The sequence below is a fragment of the Trichoplax adhaerens genome, genomic scaffold (genome assembly GCF_000150275.1).
Source record: "Trichoplax adhaerens TRIADscaffold_1 genomic scaffold, whole genome shotgun sequence".
NCBI lineage: Eukaryota > Metazoa > Placozoa > Uniplacotomia > Trichoplacea > Trichoplacidae > Trichoplax > Trichoplax adhaerens.
The window spans coordinates 7,768,276-7,790,506 of record NW_002060943.1 but is presented as its reverse complement, the minus strand read 5'-3'; the positions used below and the strand labels follow the sequence as shown (position 1 = coordinate 7,790,506).

The following is a 22,231-nucleotide window of genomic DNA, read 5'->3' as shown; positions in this document are numbered from 1 at the left end:
GGCGCGGGTAAATAACTTTTAATGTATATATGTATATGTTGTATGCATATATATGTATGCAGACTCAACTTGTTTGGTTTGCTTTCGTAATTCTATTACAAGCCTTTGATAAATTCAATTATAATTATATATTAGATAAAGGAAGATGACATTTGGATAGGCTCAGATCAGCTTGCATCACGTATTGAACCATCATGCTGGTCAGCCACTCTTCAGGTAAACTGTTTGTTTGATAATTTCTTAATTGCATATGAACACATTCATTAGGGTACATTAAGTAACTCTATTGCTTTCGGAAAATTACTAACATTTTGTGATCATCAATTTGCTTTGTTTATAGATTTTAGAATATTCTTATCGAATGGAACACCTATTTACTGGCCTTAATATAGAGAAATCAGCATTGCTAAGGCAATTAAGAGCTTTAGCTCATGCAATTCTGGTCCTCTTATTAATTCGAATAAAGCTCGGAGCTAATATTGGAAGAGAGTACGATTTTTCTTGAATTGTGCTTCTATGCTGCTGCTTTAGTTATATCATATATGTTAATCTTTGACATGCTTAGAACCTGTTTTAATAATAAATTTCATGATACACGTTTACATTAATTTAATTTGTAGGTCTATTGGTGCTTTCACTGATCAGATAAGAAGTTTAGAAAGGTTAAAAATACTTATAGAAAAGAGTAGAGAGTGAATGATAAAATAGAAGTGTTTTAAAATTATGTTTTTAATTTCTGTGATAGACCTATATTGTATTTCAAGGAAAGGATCATCGGTTTAGAAAGGTAATTTAAGCCTATTTTAGGATCAACACAATCAACATCTAATTAGATGGACCTTACTCTGTATATTTATTTTTCGAATGTTCATTTTTAGCTTTCTTTGTTCAATGGGCCTGCCATTGAATCAGCTTATACAGTCATTACTTGGCATCTGTACAAAATCTAAAGATTTCGGAGGGCAAATGGACATATTTCGAATAGATAATATAACTGAACTATCTGAAGTGGCAAGACGTCTACAAGACATAAGCTCTAAAATAATGAATATCATTTTCAGCTATTCTTTTCCTCACTTTGGTGATAATACCAGTCTTTTAGAAGAAGATGGATCAAAGATTAATGAAGATTCCCTAATCCAACGTGTAACAGCTATAGTTAATGAGCCGAAAGATAAAACTGACAATGTATATCGTTTTACTGCTAGACTTCCTGTGGCAATTAACATCGACATTAATTTTGAAAATGTATCAGATCCTTCAGTGATACGAATACTGGTAATTATTTCAATAGTTTACATTGTGTCGTCTTCTGGATTTAGAACATCAGATTAGTTTGAAAATTTTAAGATTTATTCCAACTTATAAAATTAAGGTTACTTTTCCGGATCGCCGAACGCAACTCTTCACCCCTAAATTGGCAGATTTCCATCCTTGCAGTAGCACTGGCTATCATTTATCTACAAAAATTGTGATATCACACTCTGCTTGGTCAGGTAACACGAGCTTAATGTAACGATGTTATCTTGGTAAAAATGTTATAGTGACAGCGGTAATAAACTATTCTTCATGTCGATTCATATAGATGTAGGCTATATTGAGATATGCCCAGTGATAACTTATCAAGCTGATCATGTTGAGAAGCAACTAACAGATTGGAAATCCTACCTGGAAAATGGAGCCTTTGATCTTGAACCTGACTCTAGTATCTCTAATTCAAAATATCAGTTGAATGGAATTCTTAAATTATGCTCACCGGTGCATATATCAATACATCCTAAAAAGAAATTTCATAGTTAAGTTTGTATTATCTGTCTCTTGTACCCAAATTTACTCAAAACTGTTAATAACTGATTCTTTAGGCAATTAAAATGAATAACTGTAGTTGTACACTTGAAGTTTTTATATAATGTATATACATGTTGGTAAACTATAATCTTGTAAAATAAAATTTCTCCTATTGTGCATTTTGGATATTGATATGACGTATGATGACTGATAAAATATCGAAATAAAACTACATTTGATAAAGTAAAATATATAGCATTAATTCCTCTAAATAAATGTGCAATACTATCGTAATTTTAAAATCGGTCAATTACTGCCGGTTATAGTTAACTTTGTAACAAATTAACTGGTGGGAGAAGCCTAGAAGGGCAGTTATAAATTTGCACAGATTTTTTCTAGGCTGAGCGGCATTATTATCATAGGCGTAATTATCTAAGAGTACGAAAAATAAATTTCATATTACAACCTGTTTACGTAATTGTAATTTTAAGTCAACCTAAGTTATGGAAAAGTTCTTAGTAAGTTTAGCAGTAAGAGTTTCTATAAGGGTTTGCAGTACCTAAAAAGACTGTTGAAATTATTGATACATTTCACAATAATCTCTAGAACTCATTTACTACTGTTAGATAGGATCATTAATAAACTTCTCTACTGATAGTCTGGAAAATGACAATGAGGTAATAGCTCGAATATCGGTATATTTATCTTTATTATATTATTGTATGGCATTAGCAAGATAACAGTACTGAATGAATGCTGTACTTTGGTCTACCTTCACGGTTTAAATGGTAGAATGAATAGTTGCTAGTTTACGAGATATACGAAAATTTCAGATAGTAAGACTGTACACAGTACGTAGCAATCACTACTGATATACTAGGCATTGGCTATGTCTATATCGTTGCAAAGTAAAGACAGATAAAATTTCGATATTAGTCATCTTAAAAAGCACTTAATGCTGAGAAAATTTCATACAGCTTTTGCTAAAAGATGATAGAACCTCATAAGCAGCCTCTATTACAAAGTAATACTGAAACATGTTAAAGTATTGCTAATTAGTTATAACAAAAACATTAAGAATAGTCATCTACTGAAGGTAATGTCCATTTTAATATTTAGCAGATCATTTTCTGAAACATCTAATTAGTATACAATTATGAAAAAAATGTTATAGCTAAAATAGTAAAAGTGCTCATAAATCGTTTTTAATAAATTTTTGTTATATGTATACAATAAATAGGCAGTCATATTCTTATTGAAGAGTAAATTATGGTAGTAGTCATTCGATGCTACTGTAAAATTTTAATAAAACAGGCACTGCTCTACTCGTCATAATTATTCGTCTGAGTATAGCGGAAGCAAATAATAACTATAAAATATACTGTATCTAGCTAAGAAAATTTCTTAAAATAGTTTTACAATTAATAAAATATTTCATAACTTCTAAGCACCAGGCAAAAACTTATCGATCAATTTTCTCTTTTGTTAGTCTTGTTTCGTTTTCTTAGCACAACAACGTTTACATAGAAAGCCGCAGCTTATCCTCATTATCCGATAGATGATGTATATAGTGAGAGCGATAAATCCAATAACGTCAAGTAAATATCGTTGATAGAAAGGCATATTCATTTCTTGGCTGCGTAAATGTTCACATCCATCAAATCGAAGTGCATACTCAATCCAGTCTGCAGCTTCTTGAATAGGCTTTCTCCTACTTGGGCGATCTTTCATAATACTTGAAACCCTTTTAGCATTTTTAGCGTAAGTAGGATCGCTAACAACATCATTAATAATTTGTTTAATGGATTTTGCATTTAAATATCGGAAATTGATGATTTTACTCATTCCTGCAACAGCAAGTTTTTGTGCATTGTTGGATTGATCGTACATTAATGGTACAGCAATTACTGGCACACCATGATAAGCAGCTTCGAGTACACTATTCATTCCACAATGAGATACAAATGCTTTAATTTTTGCATGGCCCAAGACATCATTCTGGGGAGCCCAATTTACAGTTTTAATATTAGTAGGTAAATTTTTGATGGGTGATCCAGTGTATTTCCACAAAACATTATATGGTAATTGTCCCAGGCCTTTAGCCATCTCATCAATGTCAGTGATGGCATTTAAAGCGACTGCAACTGTACCAAATGAAACAAAGATGAAACCATTGCTATTGGAGTTGATAAAATTTTCAATATCTTGAGGTAAAGGTTGAGGTGATTGTACGGTAACTGGTCCAATCATTTTAACTCCAGGTGTAATAGGTCGGGGGAATTCAATTGCAAAATCAGACGCCACAAGTAATATATGAGCAGGAGATCGATCAATGTAGATATCTTGATTTACTATGCCATGTTGATGCAATATTTCGTTAAAAGGAGGCGCCATTACGTAGTCTTTAAATAAGATAATGACAACATAACCTAAGAAATTGGATAAGCGCTGAGAAAATGTCATTAAGGTTGGGTAATCTGTTCCCATTTGCGGTATATATGCTAATGGGTTAGGTATCCTATGAACGGACGATACAATGGGATCAAGAAATCCCAATGAGCTATAATCCACCACAATTGGAACTTTGGCGATTTTGGCTAGAACATGGCAGCAGGCACCGCAAACATCGCATATTAGGATGTCTATTTCAGGTGGAAAAAGCAATTATACTTATTTTAGATTCCTTTCATACATAGATGATATCATGGAATAAATCGTTTGCAATTGCAGCCTAATTACGATATAAAGTTGTATATACGAGTATATACGTATGCAAGTATTACAGTAGATAATGTATGCTTTAAACGGACGTGCAGTAAATAACGGTGACTACATTAATTTATAAACTGTGTCTGTATAAGATTATTGAAATATTATGCCACCCCCTCCTACCCTAGAAAAATCCGGCGAGCTTTAAAGATACACTCTTCTAGAGTTGCTAAAGATGCGATTTGTAAAACGCTTTACATGGTAGTACAGCGAAATATTCCACTCAGTAAAGTAGTAAGTATAAATTTAACGTTACTATAAACTATTTAGAAATTGCAACTGGCAAGAGGTAACTACAAATAGGAATATAATAAGACTATTTTAAGACTGTTATAATAAATTGTTAACATTTATGTGATATCTAAGAACGGTGTATCCATTTACCGTAATAATAAGTTATGGGCATATCTTTGTATACATCGAAGCAATAATAAATCTGTTAATATTACAGAATAGTCACCATTACACTACCAACAGAACTAGTTCAAGACTGCAGTATCTGGTGGTATCGATCTAACTATTGACTGCTTGCCTACCTGCTTGCGAGATAGCTTTGATGATCTCTTGATCCCTGGAAGTGTTATGGCATTGATAGCTATAGAAGGTAGAGCAGTTCTTTGGAGGATAGTCATCTCGAATTGCAGATACAATGCAAAATTTGGTAATATCGTCGTTTAAATAGCTAAAGTAAGTCATAGAATTGAAATGAATTTTATCCTTTACTTTACTTTCAATCCATGTTGAGATGAGTAAGGTAAAAGAATGGCCGCGATTCATCAACTCATCGCCAACACGAATGAAATTATCCGTATGGCTATAAGCATCTAATGGGTAACCGACAATTTTAGCTGATTGCACATTCGATGATGCGACTATGACAGTTAGAGCTATAATAGCAATAATATTGATGGTAGAAGACCTCATCATAACGTGGAAAAATGGATTCCTTAGCAGGTAAGGCCAATGAAAACGAAATGAGTCTGCTTTCAATACAGTACCAGGAGCCGTATAAAGGGTGGTACCATGGGTGGGGGTTGTCTAGGGGCGGAACTGCCTTTAAAGTAGATTCATGGACTGCTCGATGCACTAGTAGTCAATTGAATTGGATTGAATAGTCCATGCATGGTAGAGTACTATACTACGAGATGTACTAGGTGTAAATTAAGTAGTCCATGGTAGAATATTGTTCTACTAGATGCACTAGCTGTAAACTGAGTAGTCCATGGTGGAGTAATGTAGTTTTACTGATTAAAATTAATTAATGGATTAATTATAATGGTGTTGTACGATGCGCTTGCCATGAAGTACTGTCTCTGCATGGCATAATTTTACAGAGTTGGAGCTGAAATTATGGAATGTTTTAGAGTACAACTCCTTCTCTACTATATATTGGAGTAGAATCATCGTCACTCTTAATTTAGAAGCAGAAATGCAGTATTCTTGATCATGATGGCTGTTGCACAGAGGTCATTTAAATTTACCTTAGACTAGTAAATAAAGTGTTTCAGTACAGCAAACTTGCACAGCTCGAAGTGAAATTACTTATTGTGCAATACTTTCGAGTAGAACTCTCTCTACCCTATATTGGAATAGAATCGTAATCTTTAATTTATAAGTAGAATTGAAGCATTTTCGATTATGATGGCAGTTGCATAAAGGTCATTTAGATCTATTTCAGGCTAGTAAAGAAGAGGTGTTTCAGTACAGCTTAATTGTAGACTTGCATAGCTCGAACTGAAATTATTTACACCGGAATATTTCAGAGTAGAACTCATTCTCTACAGTACAGTATATTGGAGTAGAATCATGACTTCTAATTTGCGAACAGAATTGAAGGATTTTTGATGATGATGGTAGTTGCGTAGAGGTCATTTAGATCTGTCTCCGACTCGTCAATAAAGTGGCCTTGGCCCATTTTGCCCAAGCCTTCGTACTGCTAAGAATGAATATAGATATTATGGAAATAACGAGTCCAACATCCTGCTCGGCTGGTTGGAGCGGAATGTGCATGTTTAGGTTTGCATTTACATCACTATACACAGTATGTAATTTAACATCATGGATTAATAGTTAGTTTTTCTTCTCATAGTCCATGTTTAGCGTTAACAGTAACCGCCTTTGAGCATTTCATGCTGGCTGGCTTAGCTCTTTCTACAGTACTGTAGCCATGGAGGATACAGTATCGTAGAACCAGATGCAATGTAGGACCTCGTATTTGCAAGCACTTTTCGCACCATCGGAACAATCATTGATCGCTTCATTCCATTCCTATACTGTATTATACGCTTAAGTGTATTCGAGCATTTTGTGAATTAACAATTTTGGCTTCATTTCAAGTAGTTAATTTATAACAATTTGCATTGCTTTCCCCTGTAAAATCAAAACTGCGAGAGGTTTACTTTTTATCATGGAGTGTTTTGGCCTCCAAAGTGATGTGATTGGTGTTAAAATTGCCACTTTGTGCCCATTTTATGGCAATCCTACCTCATTGGAATTAAAATACTCTATGATAAAAAGAAATAACTTTCAGTATTGCCTGTTAACAATAAGAGTACCTCTATTATTTGTCAATACGATTCAATCTTACCAAGAATAAAAAAGATTATCAAAATATCCGAATAATTTACAAAAAGTTTGCATGGAGTGGGCCCTGATGGCCCCTGCAAATAGAATGGAATAGTATGGAAAAAATATCCTTTTCAAGGTCAATCTCGTCACTTTAAAATCAATATAACTCCATGATAGAAAGGGTAAATTCACTGTCATTTAGCTTTTAGAAGGAAAGTAATGCCAAACATGGATGATGTCCTCATTTTGGCCAAAAGCTAACCAAGATCAAACTATTCCTTTTAATAGCTAATACAAAATGAAACAGATTGAATGAGAAGTGATCGCTTTTACATATACTGTACTATATCGAATTTAGTTGTTTGATACAGTATCCTCGATTCCTATTCCACTGGATTCAGTATGATTGAAACTAATTTGGCTTATGGAAAGACGGGCGGACAGAGCTCATCTTGTACAGCACTCGCAAGTCCTTGGTACTCGTCGCCATAGAAATAGCGACGAAATGTTATACTGACGCCATACTATGCACCGTGAAGCATGCTGTACTGTATAGTAAAGTATTAAACTACAGTGCCATACTGCCGATAGCCATACGAGTTCCAAAATATAATCGATCAAATCCATTGCTGTTCAAAGCCTGCTGCTGTTGCATCGAACTCGATCATGTCCAAGTCGTCAAAATTACCAAATGAAAAACGAGAATCTAGTGAGTATCTGCCACGAATCCTATCTGCTTTGAGTTATTTTATATACTATATCAATGTTTATGCATTGACCAATATAAAAATATAAAAATGATCAGCGCCTCCTGATGGCGTTGCAGCAATGGAGCCATTCATACGCATTGAATAGTGTTAATCGATTAAGTGTGAAAATAGACAGTAAAGAGTAAAAGGGAAGTTATTCTCTAATAGTGACTTTTATACGCAGTTTGCTGTTGTCATTCATATGCGAGTAATGCTATTCGATTACCTATGAAAATAGACAGTAGAGAGTAAAAGTCAAGTTAGTCAGTCTCCAATATCGGCATTTACACGTAGCTTGCTGTTGTAATTTGATAGGTAGGATCAAAGATGCGGATGGAAGAAGAGTATTAGACGATTCAAGTCGTCGGAGACGTCTTTCACGCTACCTAGAGTATTTAGAGAAAGATAACCATAATGACGATCCACAAGCAAACCTCAATATACCTAGTAAAAGGTATCTCCCCTTTCATGATCTCGAAGGTAATTGTCTCCTCTAAATTAAAATCTCATATTATTCTACTCTTGATGCAGTTTGCCTCAAGTTTTGAAAGAAAATTTTACTTATCTCTAATTATAATGATGTAGCAACAAGCGTTTCTTCCAAGAAAAAGAAAAAAGCAAAGGGCCATGATAATGTACAAAAGGTATACATAGCTACGAAAGCTACTCCAATACGATACATATGCTCAAAATATAGATATCAACATTGAACGATAATACCAGTCTTGCATCGTAATATAAGCAGAAGAAATGTAGTTCTTACATGCAACATCCCAAAGAAATTAGACCTAATATAAATACTGCTGCACCCTACCCTGATCTCTAATAGCCACGCTAATACTTCTGTAATTTTTTTAGAGGCTGAGAAAGAATTTCGCTGCTTTACTGGAAGAAAACGTATGTCTACAGTTTGCTGTGTGTCTTCTACTGTACTAGTCCATATATTAACTTGAATACTGGCGAAATTTATGAGATATTGATATGATAGCATAGTGGATTTAAAAATAAGGAAGATATTATCGTTTATTATATTAATTATTTACACTTTATTTCATTATCTGAAATGTTATCTTATTGCTTATAGATTCAACAAAATGGAGACAGTGACGAACCCAACTATGTTACTGCAACAGCACCGCCTCCAAAATATCCCACTAGAAAATTCTGTCATGTTTGTGGGTTTCCTTCTAATTACATTTGCGTAACATGTGGTGCTAAGTACTGTAGCATTAAATGTCTACGCATTCACCAAGACACTCGGTAAGTTAAACATCTTATTTACTGCATATTTATTAAGGTACAATTTTAAATATCGGCTACATTTACAATTATGAACTTTAAAATTTTAAAATCCTCAATTATATCCTTTTTGATTTATAGTTGTCTCAAATGGACAGTTTAATGCCACATGCAATTTATTGAAGCAAAAAATTGAGCAGCATGCATCGTACTATACTTTCCTCAAAATGTTTTTATTATGTATATATATATATATATATAACCTGTACAATATACGAAACATTAATCATTGCATAACATCAGTACTGGTGACTGTATAAATGAGATGTTTCTCTCCTATTACTATAAAGATGACTACTTTGATGATACATAAATATATTTATATTTCGATTATTTTCAGCTGTTTAGCCTGTACGCGCTACAGTGTTTGTACAAATATCCATATAAAATTTTCTTATATAAAGTTTATTAGGTCTTTAGAAATTGTTCAGTTTCATTGCCTGTATCAAGTGGAAACATCTTGGACTTGTCTCTATACGCTAGTCTATTAATAATGTCGTATGTGCATGCTCATTGGTTTGATTAAATAATATAACTTAATTGATGCTAATGCGAGGCGCCCCAACAACAGAAATGCTACAGTAAATCCCGATATAGTGTTCTTTTTGCTGTAGTTTACTTTCAACGATAGACAGATCAGCCATCTTTCGGTTGAAAGAGTGTAAATTACTATGGACCTTACTTCTACGGATACTTCTCCTATGGTAATCCCTGCGTTGGCACACCGTCAATATACTGTACTCGTACACTTTTGTATGCGTACTAGATAATGAAATATTACCTGTAGTGTTCAAAATTGAATTAATTCTTTCATTATTACATTTATAATGTTTACTATGTTGTTACAACTTGCAAGTAGAAATTTCAGTTCCTGAAATGTGCCAGTTACAAATACAGGTGCATCATGCTGACGAGAGTATAGTAAAACTGTAGAAGTGATAGAGGATTGTCTTCTTACATAGTTTGATTAATGTTTTATACAATTTGTTAAAAATGTAACTAACCTATTATGCTACCCTCATCAGTCTACAATGAGTTAATAAGGCACTTTCTGTATCTATACGAACTGAAATATTAGCAAATGCCTAATTAATAAGGATACTTGGTTAAATCATTAGTTTATCTTACTGTACCCACTAGTGACGCTGCCCATGTAATCACCCATCTCACTATTATACTCGTATATAGGAGAAAATAATTATAATGTGATACTGTATAAAGCGTAGGCTAAATACTCAAATGTGACGCAAATATAGTGATTGTATAGTAATTAAATCATCCGGATAAACGTATAGTATTGTGAATTGCAGGAATTTGACTAAAATTTTAACGCATGTTTGATATCCACGATTACTTTGACCTATGCAAGTTTTCGCCTACAGCTGCATAGGCGCTAGCTGCACTGTACTGCAGAGACTACTAAAGAAAGAATGTTGTACAGTTTTCTACATACCGATCATATTCCTGATTATAGTATAGTGTTTTGGTATTATCTTGTTATCGTATCCTATTAAAAAATATAAATAAATAAGGAGGAATAAAGTATCTTTCAGTAGCTCTGACTCTGACTAGAAACCCCTTAGGCTTCTACCAAAATTGAAGACCTCAGTAGTGGATCTCAATCACAGTCAGCACAGTAATCTTCTAGCAGTCCATGCTTTATAGTACACAGCTCAAAGACTACAGTACAACAGTACTGTACTGTACACTGTACACTGTACGGTACAGGAACTGTTAGTAGTGAAAGTGCACTACCCGGTACGGTATGTACAGTACAGTACAGTATAGCGTAAGCTAATGTTACTGTAGTCATTCAAGGTAGCTGTAAACTAATGTTGCAAAATAGCCTGAAGGAAAGAAAGAAATATCACAGCTGATCTAGCAGATGGATCTTAAATTAACTGACTGACTGTCCCTGAAACTATTATTCATGAAGATGACTATCCGTTCCATAGCTGTTCGAAATCTGGGAAGGATCAAATACACTCGAGGATTAGAAATTCAAAAGGCTTTACAACGGGCTCAACTACAAATGCTCAATCAACCAACTGGCTTGAATGGTGATGGCAAAAATGTTATGGATGGTCAGAATTCACCCTATGATGCCATGGATACTTTGCTGATTTGTCAACATGATCCAGTCTATACTATAGGTGTGCGTCAAGATGGATTCGATGAAGAAGTGCAGAGGTTAAAAAAACTAAACTTAAACTGTGAATATTATAAAACTAGCCGCGGTGGATTAATTACATTTCATGGACCTGGCCAATTGGTTTGTTATCCTATTATTAATTTAGCTCATTTTACGAAAAGTCTTCGTTGGTATATTCACCAACTGGAGAAATGCCTGATTGCAACTTGTAACCGGTTCAATGTAACTGCAAAAACTACTGAACACACTGGTGTATGGGTTCATGATGAAAAGATCGCAGCAATAGGTATAGTTATTGATTAAATCTATTTCTAATTTTATAAATTACTGTACGCATAGAGACTAGTAAGCTACAGCAAGTATTTGTTAATCGTCTGATATCAAGGCTGATTCATCTAGAAGTACTGCATTGTACAGTAACTATCGCTAATTCGCTATCTTAATGCTGTAGGGTAAGGATTTTAAAACAGTATTTGGAGATCTCATTTATACTGACAATTTATTTAATCAGCGTTTGTAAAGTCAAAATATTATAATTAATAAGAAGGATTTTTGTGTTCATATCAGGTATACATTCATCGCGATGGATTACACTGCATGGCATAGCTTTGAATTGCAACGTTGACCTATCGTGGTTTGATCATATCGTGCCGTGTGGTATTCATGGCAAAGGAGTCACCTCATTAACTGCCATTTGCGATCGGGAAGTTACAGTTGACGAGGCAATAGAACCATTTGTTGAATCGTTTTGTGATGAATTCGATTGCCGCGTAGTTAATCGTACAATCGATTACAGTGCCTCGATATTGTAAAGTGATCTTAAATATTTTACTTAGCTTAATTTTGTAACTGAAAAGAAAATTTACCATATTATTCGAAATTTTATACTGGTGTTAAACGCACTTTCCAACATTTCGTTGATATATTGTATATCAGGAGAAAAATTAACACTAATGAATTACGCCAATTGATCCTTTATTGGCCTCGTGAAACTAATATATACCGTAATTAATCATCAAATCGTACATTATTACTCATTTCTGTAATTATATTGTAATTACTATATAATATATTGGCCTGTCTCGCGTATACAGCTGTAAGTTACTATTAATAACTTTCTATTTTTTGTTACGCATATAACTGCTTCAGCGATCTTACTGGCTCTATTAAGCATCGGGACATGTCTACGGTACTGTACATTCCACACCATAACATCGTAAATATATGATAGGCACTGAAGCATTACCGTAGAAATTAGTTGCTCATCCGGTCACATCTATACATGGAATTTGTACTAGACTATAAAATGAGCAAATAACATTTTAAACGTTATTCATCATAGCTCATGTTGCTGAAGACTGTCTGTTGATATTGCCCTATACGATACTATTCAGTATGCAGAACGGACTCATAGATTACATACTAAAAGTCAATAAGGATAGTTAGTAATCATGTGGTATGATCATTTATGAAAATTCAATAAAAAGCAATTACGGTATAGTACAGTATATCGTACTGTACAAGAGCTTTCTATACATTTTTCAAAGTTTAATGCTTGACTAAGAGACGACTAGATTTTGATAATATGAACAAATTCACTTGAGTAGTAGCAAGCCTTCTTTCCGTGTCACACCAAGTGTATCATCAAAAAAATATATATATTTAGGATACATAAAATTTTATTCCCTCTAGATACCGTAACGGTAGTCAGAGATTTAACAATGTTAAGGTAAAAACAATAGGCAATAAAAAGATTAGAGGTTAAACAAATTTTAAAAATTTACACATTTTGGGTAGTAACTTTGGGAGTTACATCTTAGCGCAATTAGTATTCACCAGTGCAAGTGTAAACATGGCGAGAATAAAAGACTGGACGTGATAGAAAAGCAGCAAGTTTTACTGTATGTAAAATAGTAAAATCTCTTAAAGTGATAATTATAAAATTATCAAGCGATATCCGTATATATGACTAATAACAAATTACGAATATTTTGTATTTTCATTTTAACGATACCGCCTATTAATTATATTATTTATCTAAGTGGTTGATATCGATTCTTACGTAGAGTTAGAGTTGCACTTTAAATTAAACTTCTGAATTAAGCTTCAAATCAAATCAATTTATAATTATAATATAACGCATTACTGTAAACATCAACTTGGGACTACAGTCGCTATTGCATTACAACTTGATCGCATAGTAATTTAGCAGAAATAGTTACACTTCTTCAATATAATAAAATTAGTATAAAACAAATTTTAGCTCCACATCTCGTATTTACATAGGTTAACATAAGGATATTTTAATCATGGGAGATTACACTGTAACAAAAGTTCGACTTCAGCTCAGGAGTTATCAACAATAACTATATCATATCTTATACCATGTTACAATCCAATAAGATGTTCAGATCAGATCAGCAACTTTTTCATGTACATTCACTTGAATTAATTGGTATTATCGCACATACGTTTCTAAAGCATCATACCATAGGATTTTGTAGTCTACCATCGATTAAACGATGCCAGCGAAATAAATGTAGTACTTACTTTGTATATATCATTATCTTAAGTTTATGGTTATAAATTAAATGACCAGAAACCAATAGATTCTCACTCATCTCATACAATTTATAACTAATTTCGAAATTTGTACACTGCAATCTTACAAGTAATACGTGATTTCCTTTAGTACCAATCAGGTTCAGTATTAACAAGATCGGATTCAATTTTTGCGATAGCATCTCTATCTATTAAAGTGGCCTCAATATCTAAGTCTTGTGCGGAAGTGCTCAAACTTTGAATTAATTCTTCGATATCTGGTTCATTATTTTCAGACATTATTTGATTATTAAATCCCCCGTTTGCCAGTTGATTATTGATCGATATATTACCGCCGCGGTAATTCAACATCTGACCTTGGCTTAAATTGGCTTGAATATCTGTCGGTAAAGAATTATGCTGTGGAGTTGGATAATCAATTTGCATGGGAGAGGGGCTACTTGGCTCTCGTTTAATCAGACCAGGATTATGATTGGGTATACCATTAGGTGCAGCAGTCGTAGCTAATCCAGGTCGGTGCAATAATTGCTCCGTACGGCCTACAGGTATTTGTTGTCGTTGATACGTTTCAATTTGACGTTTAATTTCAGATTCTTTTCTAAGCATTTCTTCTCTTTTCTGTTCTAAATGTTTTCTTTCTAATTGCATCATCTGTAATTCTTGCATAGCTTTATCATTGGGCAGATCGTAAGTGGTCTTTAGTGGTGATTGTATAACGGGATTTGGACTTTGTGCCTGCATCATACTTCTTCTTGGATCATTCCAACTTGTTGTTCTGGTAATATGATTTACAAAATACACCTGACCTTCCGGAGTGAAGGCTTTCTCCCATCCATCAGGTAATTTTGCTTGCATAGGTCCATTATTGGGATGTAACCCACTTCCGCTACCTCCCCTGATGTGTAAGCCGTTTTGTTGCACAGGGCTAAATAATTTAAGCAAAATTATATTAAACAAAGTTAGAAAATAAGAGAAACACTTCAATGAAGATCACATGAATAGCGCGCTGCTACATTATTCCTCATTGAAGGCGCATTGATAGCCAAAAAATAAATAAAATAGTTCTATTGTACAAATTAGTTTACGCAGTAAGCACTTCTATAATATTTAGAATGTGAAATCACGAATTAGTACGGCAACAACTGCTCAAAGTTAGTTTAAAATTTCAACTATACAGAAGATAATCAAAAATTTGATGATTTAGAATATCGAAATGATGAACATCAGTCTGATTAAATAATGTGGCTACAGAAGTTGACAACTTAAATCATACCAATTTGAAATCTTACGTGAACTTACATAAGATTTCCAGTAAATGATGTGTATATGTATCAAAGCAGTGAATCCTGCATAGTTATTGTTAGCAACATTGTCTATAAATTCGAAGGTACTAGTTACCTAAATCCCAAATTTCAACTTGTATATCTCCACTTCGCAAAATTAAATTACAGTCACACCATGTACGTTATATATCGATAGAAAGTTATAACAATTCACACGACAATTTGTAACCCATACGGTATATTGTAATTGTGAAATAGACAATTAACGGAGATGTTCCAGCTGTTAATGTTGTATGGACAAACTTTGTAAAATTATGTTGAACAAAGGCATAAGTTTTTAGCTATAGTCAACTGTTGAGTGTACCAGCGTGAGGTATTTACGTTTAACTATTAAAAAAGGTCAATTGCTGCACTGTCCGTGATAAATAAAGATATGTAATGTACAATATACATACTAGATTGAACAGTACAATCGAGCTTAAGAAATATAGCATATATTATTTAAAAGACGTACACTTTAAGGCTGACAAATCTGTTCTAGAGTTACAAAAGGCAAATTATAATTATAACCTCAGCTCATCCTAACACACATCAAATTTCTGTCTTTGACAATATTCATCTATCATCGCAAATGCAGTTTATAAAATCCATTTCATAACACGGAGAAGTACTGCAGATCAAATGTTGGCGGCATTTTACTGATAAAAGGGTCTAGTACGAAGATTTCAATCGAAAGTAAATATGATGACAAGGCATTTTTTTGTAAGCTAAGCACGTAGTTATGCTTAATGCTCCCTTTCCGAAACATTTCATACTCTAAAATCCATTCAAAGAAATAAGTCTCGTCACTTTTCTCGCAGTAGCTAAAGGATTTATCTGGTAGATTGAGTTTTGATGACTACAATTAGAGTACATGACAATGATTATATTTAATTCTGTGTCAAGGACTACGAAAAGGTGTCCTTGTTCATAATTTGAACTTAACTCTTTACTTTCCAGTACAGTCGCAAAGGAGGTTAAATAAATTTGAACAATGGATTGACGCAAATTTTTTACAAAATGCTAAAAGCAATAAAGAATAATGAAATAATTTCGGTAATAAAGGGCCTTCAAGGATAATTTAGAAGAACATTAGTACAAGTTCATCTTAATGCTTCTAAAATATAAATAATAATTACAATATGATCGTTAGGCATTGAAAAGCAATGGATGCTAAAGTAGGTTGTAGAGTACCTGGAAGGGATTTCATTATACTGTAATGTATAGGATGATTTGGTGAAATGAGATCAAAGTGAAATTCGTTTAAATATTACAGTAGACGGTTAAACAATACAAGAGGCTATTTACAAGATTGCTATTCCCAATGGTAGTCCAAATTGATGATTACTTACGTAGAAATTTTTAAGAACACTTTTTATTGCAGTACATCAGTAAAATTTATAAATTTCGAAAAGGAATCTCGTGTGATTAGCCACTGCATACCGCCAAGTGCAAACAATACCGTAATTGAGCAATTTTAAGCTGAAAGTTTGGCAATTAATGATGCTGCATTTGTCATCAAATCTATTTTTAAATTTGAATCAACCGAATTATCTAATAAATCTATCAATATGATTACTTTTGCGATAGAAGATCAGACACTGGGTCAGGGTGGCTACATTAAGATTAAGAAATACTCTTTCACGAAATTGGATCAATCGGGCGAGTTGTTCTACTTTTATAGGCGTCAAAAATCCCCACTTACAAAAATAAATGACTCTCTTTATGATGTGGAATAAGTCTTACAAACAGTACAGTATACAGCAGAGCCCCGAGATTTATAACGACGAAACAATCTCATAATTAAATACTGTGTACGAGTATAGCCGCACCTACAGAATAGTACTGTAGTTAAAACATATAAGTACTGCGAATGTAGGGAATGATAGTTCCATTAATTAAAGAAAAAAACAGACTGGCAACTAGCGTTACCACGGTATTATTGGCGGCTCGAGTTAAGTTAAGGTACACAATAACCGAAATTGATTTGGTTTAGTTGCATGATACTGTACCGAACGTTTAACAACTTTAAAATAAATAATAAAAAGTGATAGTGTCTTGAAGTTGGAAATAAAATACTAATGCTATACTTAACAATAACTTTTGGCAGACGTATTCAAACAACATCCGGGTGTTGCAATGAGTAACGTCGTCATCGGCCTATCGGCAAATACAAATACAATGTCTACACGCAGTCTCTAGCATTAGGCTTTTTAAATGAGCAGGTACAATTGTTGTAAAAACAAGCGATCGACTGAATGTTTTTTTATGTCATTAGTATTGTATAGCAAAAGGAGGAAGAAGTCGTCATGATAAAATCTTTTCAATCGCCATTTTGAAAGGGCTAAAGGACAGACAAAATCTCTCACGAATGCATCCTCAACAGTCCATATGTAAGTAATAACAATATTATGCCATAACTTCAATTAATTATGCTCGAGTGATAACTTTGAAGTGATGACATCATAGGAAATTATTACAGTAGCACACAATATTGATGGGTACGACAAAATGTTGAATCGAGCATTTAAGTTTGAGGCCGTACCGTATGTCATCAAGAATAGCAGATAGTGAAATGTGGTGTACTGGAATAATAAGACTGTATCAGTAAACATTAATTATAAATTAGAGTCAATACTACAATCAAAATAGTAGATTTAAGGATCAAAGATAAAGCATGTTCAGATCATAGCGATAACTCAAAAAGCATCACCATGGCAAAAAATTGACCGCGATCAATAAAATAACATTGGATAATTTGCGTAGTACTCAGTACTCTCACTCGAAGTTGTAGTTCTGACTTGTGGCGATACTGCATTAAACGTGTACATTGTACTGTACAGTGTAGTGTGCAGTACGGTATTAATTCATCGTTTAACTTCGGCTTAATTAATCTACTTTACTGTACTGTGAATACAGTATAATGTCGATGCAATGAAAAAAAGAAGTTCTTCGTGATTTTGTATCATCTTGATTTGTCTCCTTATTAGCTATGGTGTTGAATCTACTGCTGACAGAAAAAGATTACTTCGAATAAAACTAGTATACTCCTAGTGCTATATTCATAAAATCAAAAAAGGGATCCCAATATTGATTAATATATAGATATCCACCATTTACACTTGTGTATTGAGGCCGAGAGTAACAATTTGGAGACAAAAAATTAATTAATTAAATAAAGCTACTTATCTTACATCAATAGAAAAGAAAGATAGTCCTTCAAAGTAAATTAAATAACATAAGGAAATCAAATCTCGTATCACAATCTGATCAATAAACAGCGCCTAGGTATGGACAGTGCATGGATTAACACATTGCTACGTCAAATGGAATAGATTGAAAACAAATACCTTTGTCTTTTATGTTGAAAAGTAATGTATAGATTACAGTTTTTACTATTCCTCATGTCCAATTGCTAATAGAAGTAGGCTATAATAAAGGTAACTGAAGAATTTAAAAAAATTTATAGTGTCTACCACTTTACCTGGCCATTGGCAGTTGTCGCATTGCCACGTTAGGATTGATCAAATTCTTATAGTTTACATCGGCAGGAAATGATTTATTAGAATGAGCGTTTTCATTACGAAATGCCGCACTGCTAGAATGATGTTTAGGATGAAGCGGTTGATTACGGTGTTGAAAAGCTGAATTGTTACTGTTAGTCATGTCACTGTTATTATTGTGGTACGGAAATGATGCAGGTGAAGATTTGATACGAGGATGAACGATGCTATCGCCAACACCGAAATTGTTATCAGTCGATAACGTTGCAGTTGTATTATTGGAATCATAGGGGCGAGTTGGCCCTTGAAAGAATGAATAAGGTAAACGACGATCACGCATAGGTACTGTAGGGTTATTTTGTGAATTTAATACATTAAATAATCGTTCTAATTCTTCTTTTGAGTCATGACGTTCATGAACTACAGGTTGAGGTTTCTGATCCATTTTCTTTCACCACCAAGAGAAATAAGGTCGGAAGAAAACTGTAGATTGATACGCTCCTCAATATTTTATTAAACAACGCAATGTCTATGTAGAAGAAAAACAAAGTTAGCCTATGAAATTGCATCTTCAGTTATCAAAGCTAAAAATATAAATTAGGTAATAGGATAAAAAAGGGAAGCAGGCTAAAAGAAAAGCAATTCTAGAATAGACGTCAACACACTCGTGTTGCGACGTAGGTCGTTATCTGCAAGACTACAACTAATGTAGCACGTACTGCTCATACAATACACCATACCATACGACTGAATGGACGTGTTGTTTATGCCTGTAGAGGCAAAACGATGTTGCTAACTTTGAACGTCCTATTGCACAAGAATAGTTTCCAAAATGAGTCACTAAAATACTAATACAAGGTAACATTTATTAATCTATTTATTTCCAGTATTGAAACTGTGTTCAACTGCTGCATCGGTTCATTTGAACTATTTTCCATGATGTCAACAACGGTCGAGAAAGGACGTGGAGTTTTAATCCTCTATTTCAAACACGTCTTTGATAAGAATACAACAAACCTTTGACACAGGTTGATTTCTCAGTATGTATGCATAAAAAAGGCTTGGAAGAGATGGCCAAGAATGCTACAGAGCCAGCTACTATTGAATGAATTATTGAGGTGGACTTGGTTGAGAAAAAATGTGGTAAAAAGGCTAAAAATCAAATAGGTAAGAACAATTTTTCTTTGCCAAAGGGCTGCACTGCAATGCGGCGAGTACAGTGTGTTGTATTGAGTGTTGGTCTGTGTAACCTCAAAGGTAAAGAAAAACTTTTTTCGAACTTGCCTTCCAGTCAATCAGTTATATACTGTACTACCATGCTAGTGACCTGCAGATCGAAGGAGATGTTCATTTGGAGTACGGTACCGTACAGTACTACATACTGTACATTGTCGAAATTTTCTCTACCAGTACACTACGGTGCAGAAGCGAATCAAGACCACTGACCCTTTTCAGTACAGTACTTTGTACAGTAACTCATAAAGTGACGCTACTTGCTCATCCGTGTTACAAGTGACAACACCAAAGTTGTTACACTTACGGTCGTGTGACCGTCATTCGTTGTTTATCGCCATGCTTAGCAAGATTATTTGTAAGGTGTATTGCGTAATCAAGTCGACTTTTAGAGTATAAGTACTGTACACTGTACAGTACAGTACTGTCGACAGGACGCTGTGGACAGTGACACTTGTTACAGTAAAGTACTGTAGAATTCCCGCTTCATTCCGCTCCATTTACTCAGTGTACAGTACTGTTGTGCAGTACAAGATACTGTAGTGTTCAGTGTACTGTACTGTACTGTACACTACAGTATCAAGCGAGAAGAAATACTGTATGCAGTACTGTACTTTGTACTGTACACTGCCAACCGGAATAAAAACAGCGTTTGTCAGTGCCACAGTTAACGCTTTTGGCTCTGGCTACAGCGACCAAAATCTTACCCTATCCGTCCGTCATAGTGAAAAAAGCTCCACTTTGGACTTTGGAGGTTTAACTTCATAACTTAAATCTACCCTATCAGCGTGACGACAGCCTCCAATACAGTACGACTAGATAATCTGCCGCGATGGTCGTGAAGTCAATCGTGGGAATGCCACTACCAACGTGCAGCTGTTTCCTGTATTGTTTACTGTCTTAAGTCAATTATATTGAAAAATTTGTTATGTTCTGTAGGGCCCCGTCTTACATAAATCCACTATAGCATTGTCTCATGTCCATAGTGACAGCTTCAACTTTTTACCCAGACGGAATTGGACTATCCAATCACTACTTTACCATAGAGCGCATCTACAGTATAGTAATTGCATTAAGGCACAGGCAGTTGCGTGCTCTAGGGTACTGATTGGCAGGTTTTACCATTGCCGGAAAAATGACTCAAGACTTCAAAAAAGACCCATAAAAAAGACCTGCCAATCAATAGTACTGTAGTGTCTACAGTGTACGTACTGTACAGTATCAGCCAAACACCACAATCACCGCAACTACAGTACAGTACTGTACTGTAGCTTGGAAGACAAATACTGTACACTTTACTCCACACTCCCTCATCCATTTCCATACTGAACCCTATCGAGCTAGGACTGATTCTAGGAATGATCAACAACAACATAATGCATTCAATGCTTAAATAAACTATTCTCATCAACGAATTCCAGTCTTTTCTCTATTAATCAATAAGAAAATAAAAAGATCCAGCCTCCTTTGCATACTTTAAGTTTTTGGCGTTTTTCCTAATCCATTTAAATTTAAAATACAAAACAGAAAAATGCCAACACACGACACACATGCAGCACATGCTGAATTGTCATTTTACACGTAATAATTTTATTGATTTGAAGCGTGCTCTAAAAGGGAAAACCAACATTGTAAATTACTTTAATAAAAGAGCTTATCTATCTATCTCTCTCTCTCTCTCTCTACAGTATATATATATATATATACTGTATACATACAGCGTACAACGAATACGATAGCACCTAATTCAGTTGATCGATGTATACAGCCATACTGAAAGCACTTATCTTTTAACTCATTCCATCCAGTGCATCTGGTCGGATTCGACAGGTGGTAATCCTAGCCGACCTTCAACAATTTAAAAATGAACTATCATGTGATAACGGCAATTGTAATAGTCCTGTACAATTTAGGGAGCTAACAATACATTAGACCGTACAGTAGATTACACCGACTTAATCGTAGACTAGACCCCGCCAGTTTATGAAAAGTTCTTAGAATATACTTACTAGACAGCTTAAGTTAAATATTCTAAGAACTTTTCATAAACTGGCGGGGTCTATTGTAGACGCTGGTAGATGCATTAATTATACTAGTAATCAATATAAAGCCGTATATCTCATTTACAGTATATAGCATCTGTCCAAAAAAATTTGATGGAATGTCCGATTTAATATATTCAATGTTAATTACCACTATGATTATTATTATTATCTTATTCGTATACGCGTACTTGACCACGTGTATAATTGTAGTAAAGTAAAATTAACTGATATTTATCTTTAC

The 22,231-nt window shown here is 34.2% G+C and overlaps 4 protein-coding genes across 4 annotated transcripts; 2 read left to right on the top strand and 2 right to left on the bottom strand.

Annotated features, from left to right (window-relative positions):
* Window positions 1-3,273: 3,273 nt before the first annotated feature.
* On the bottom strand, window positions 3,274-4,434 carry TRIADDRAFT_20011 (uncharacterized protein; the record flags this gene model as incomplete). The annotated part of the gene is made up of 1 exon (XM_002108030.1): window positions 3,274-4,434. A coding segment is annotated over one exon (1,161 nt), but the record flags the coding sequence as incomplete, so codon positions are not given.
* Window positions 4,435-7,791: 3,357 nt separating this feature from the next.
* TRIADDRAFT_52159 (uncharacterized protein) lies at window positions 7,792-9,276 on the top strand (the record flags this gene model as incomplete). Its single annotated transcript, XM_002108767.1, has 6 exons — window positions 7,792-7,834; window positions 8,190-8,354; window positions 8,460-8,518; window positions 8,733-8,771; window positions 8,959-9,134; window positions 9,255-9,276. 6 exons carry the CDS (start codon window positions 7,792-7,794, stop codon window positions 9,274-9,276), a joined length of 504 nt encoding a protein of 167 aa, XP_002108803.1.
* A 2,004-nt stretch (window positions 9,277-11,280) lies between these two features.
* Window positions 11,281-12,137, top strand: TRIADDRAFT_19748 (uncharacterized protein; the record flags this gene model as incomplete). The annotated part of the gene is made up of 2 exons (XM_002108766.1): window positions 11,281-11,611; window positions 11,893-12,137. The coding sequence occupies 2 exons, from the start codon at window positions 11,281-11,283 to the stop codon at window positions 12,135-12,137; spliced, it is 576 nt and encodes a 191-aa protein (XP_002108802.1).
* Window positions 12,138-14,013: 1,876 nt separating this feature from the next.
* Window positions 14,014-19,157, bottom strand: TRIADDRAFT_52157 (uncharacterized protein; the record flags this gene model as incomplete). Its single annotated transcript, XM_002108029.1, has 3 exons — window positions 14,014-14,812; window positions 16,653-16,733; window positions 18,694-19,157. 3 exons carry the CDS (start codon window positions 19,155-19,157, stop codon window positions 14,014-14,016), a joined length of 1,344 nt encoding a protein of 447 aa, XP_002108065.1.
* Window positions 19,158-22,231: the final 3,074 nt, after the last annotated feature.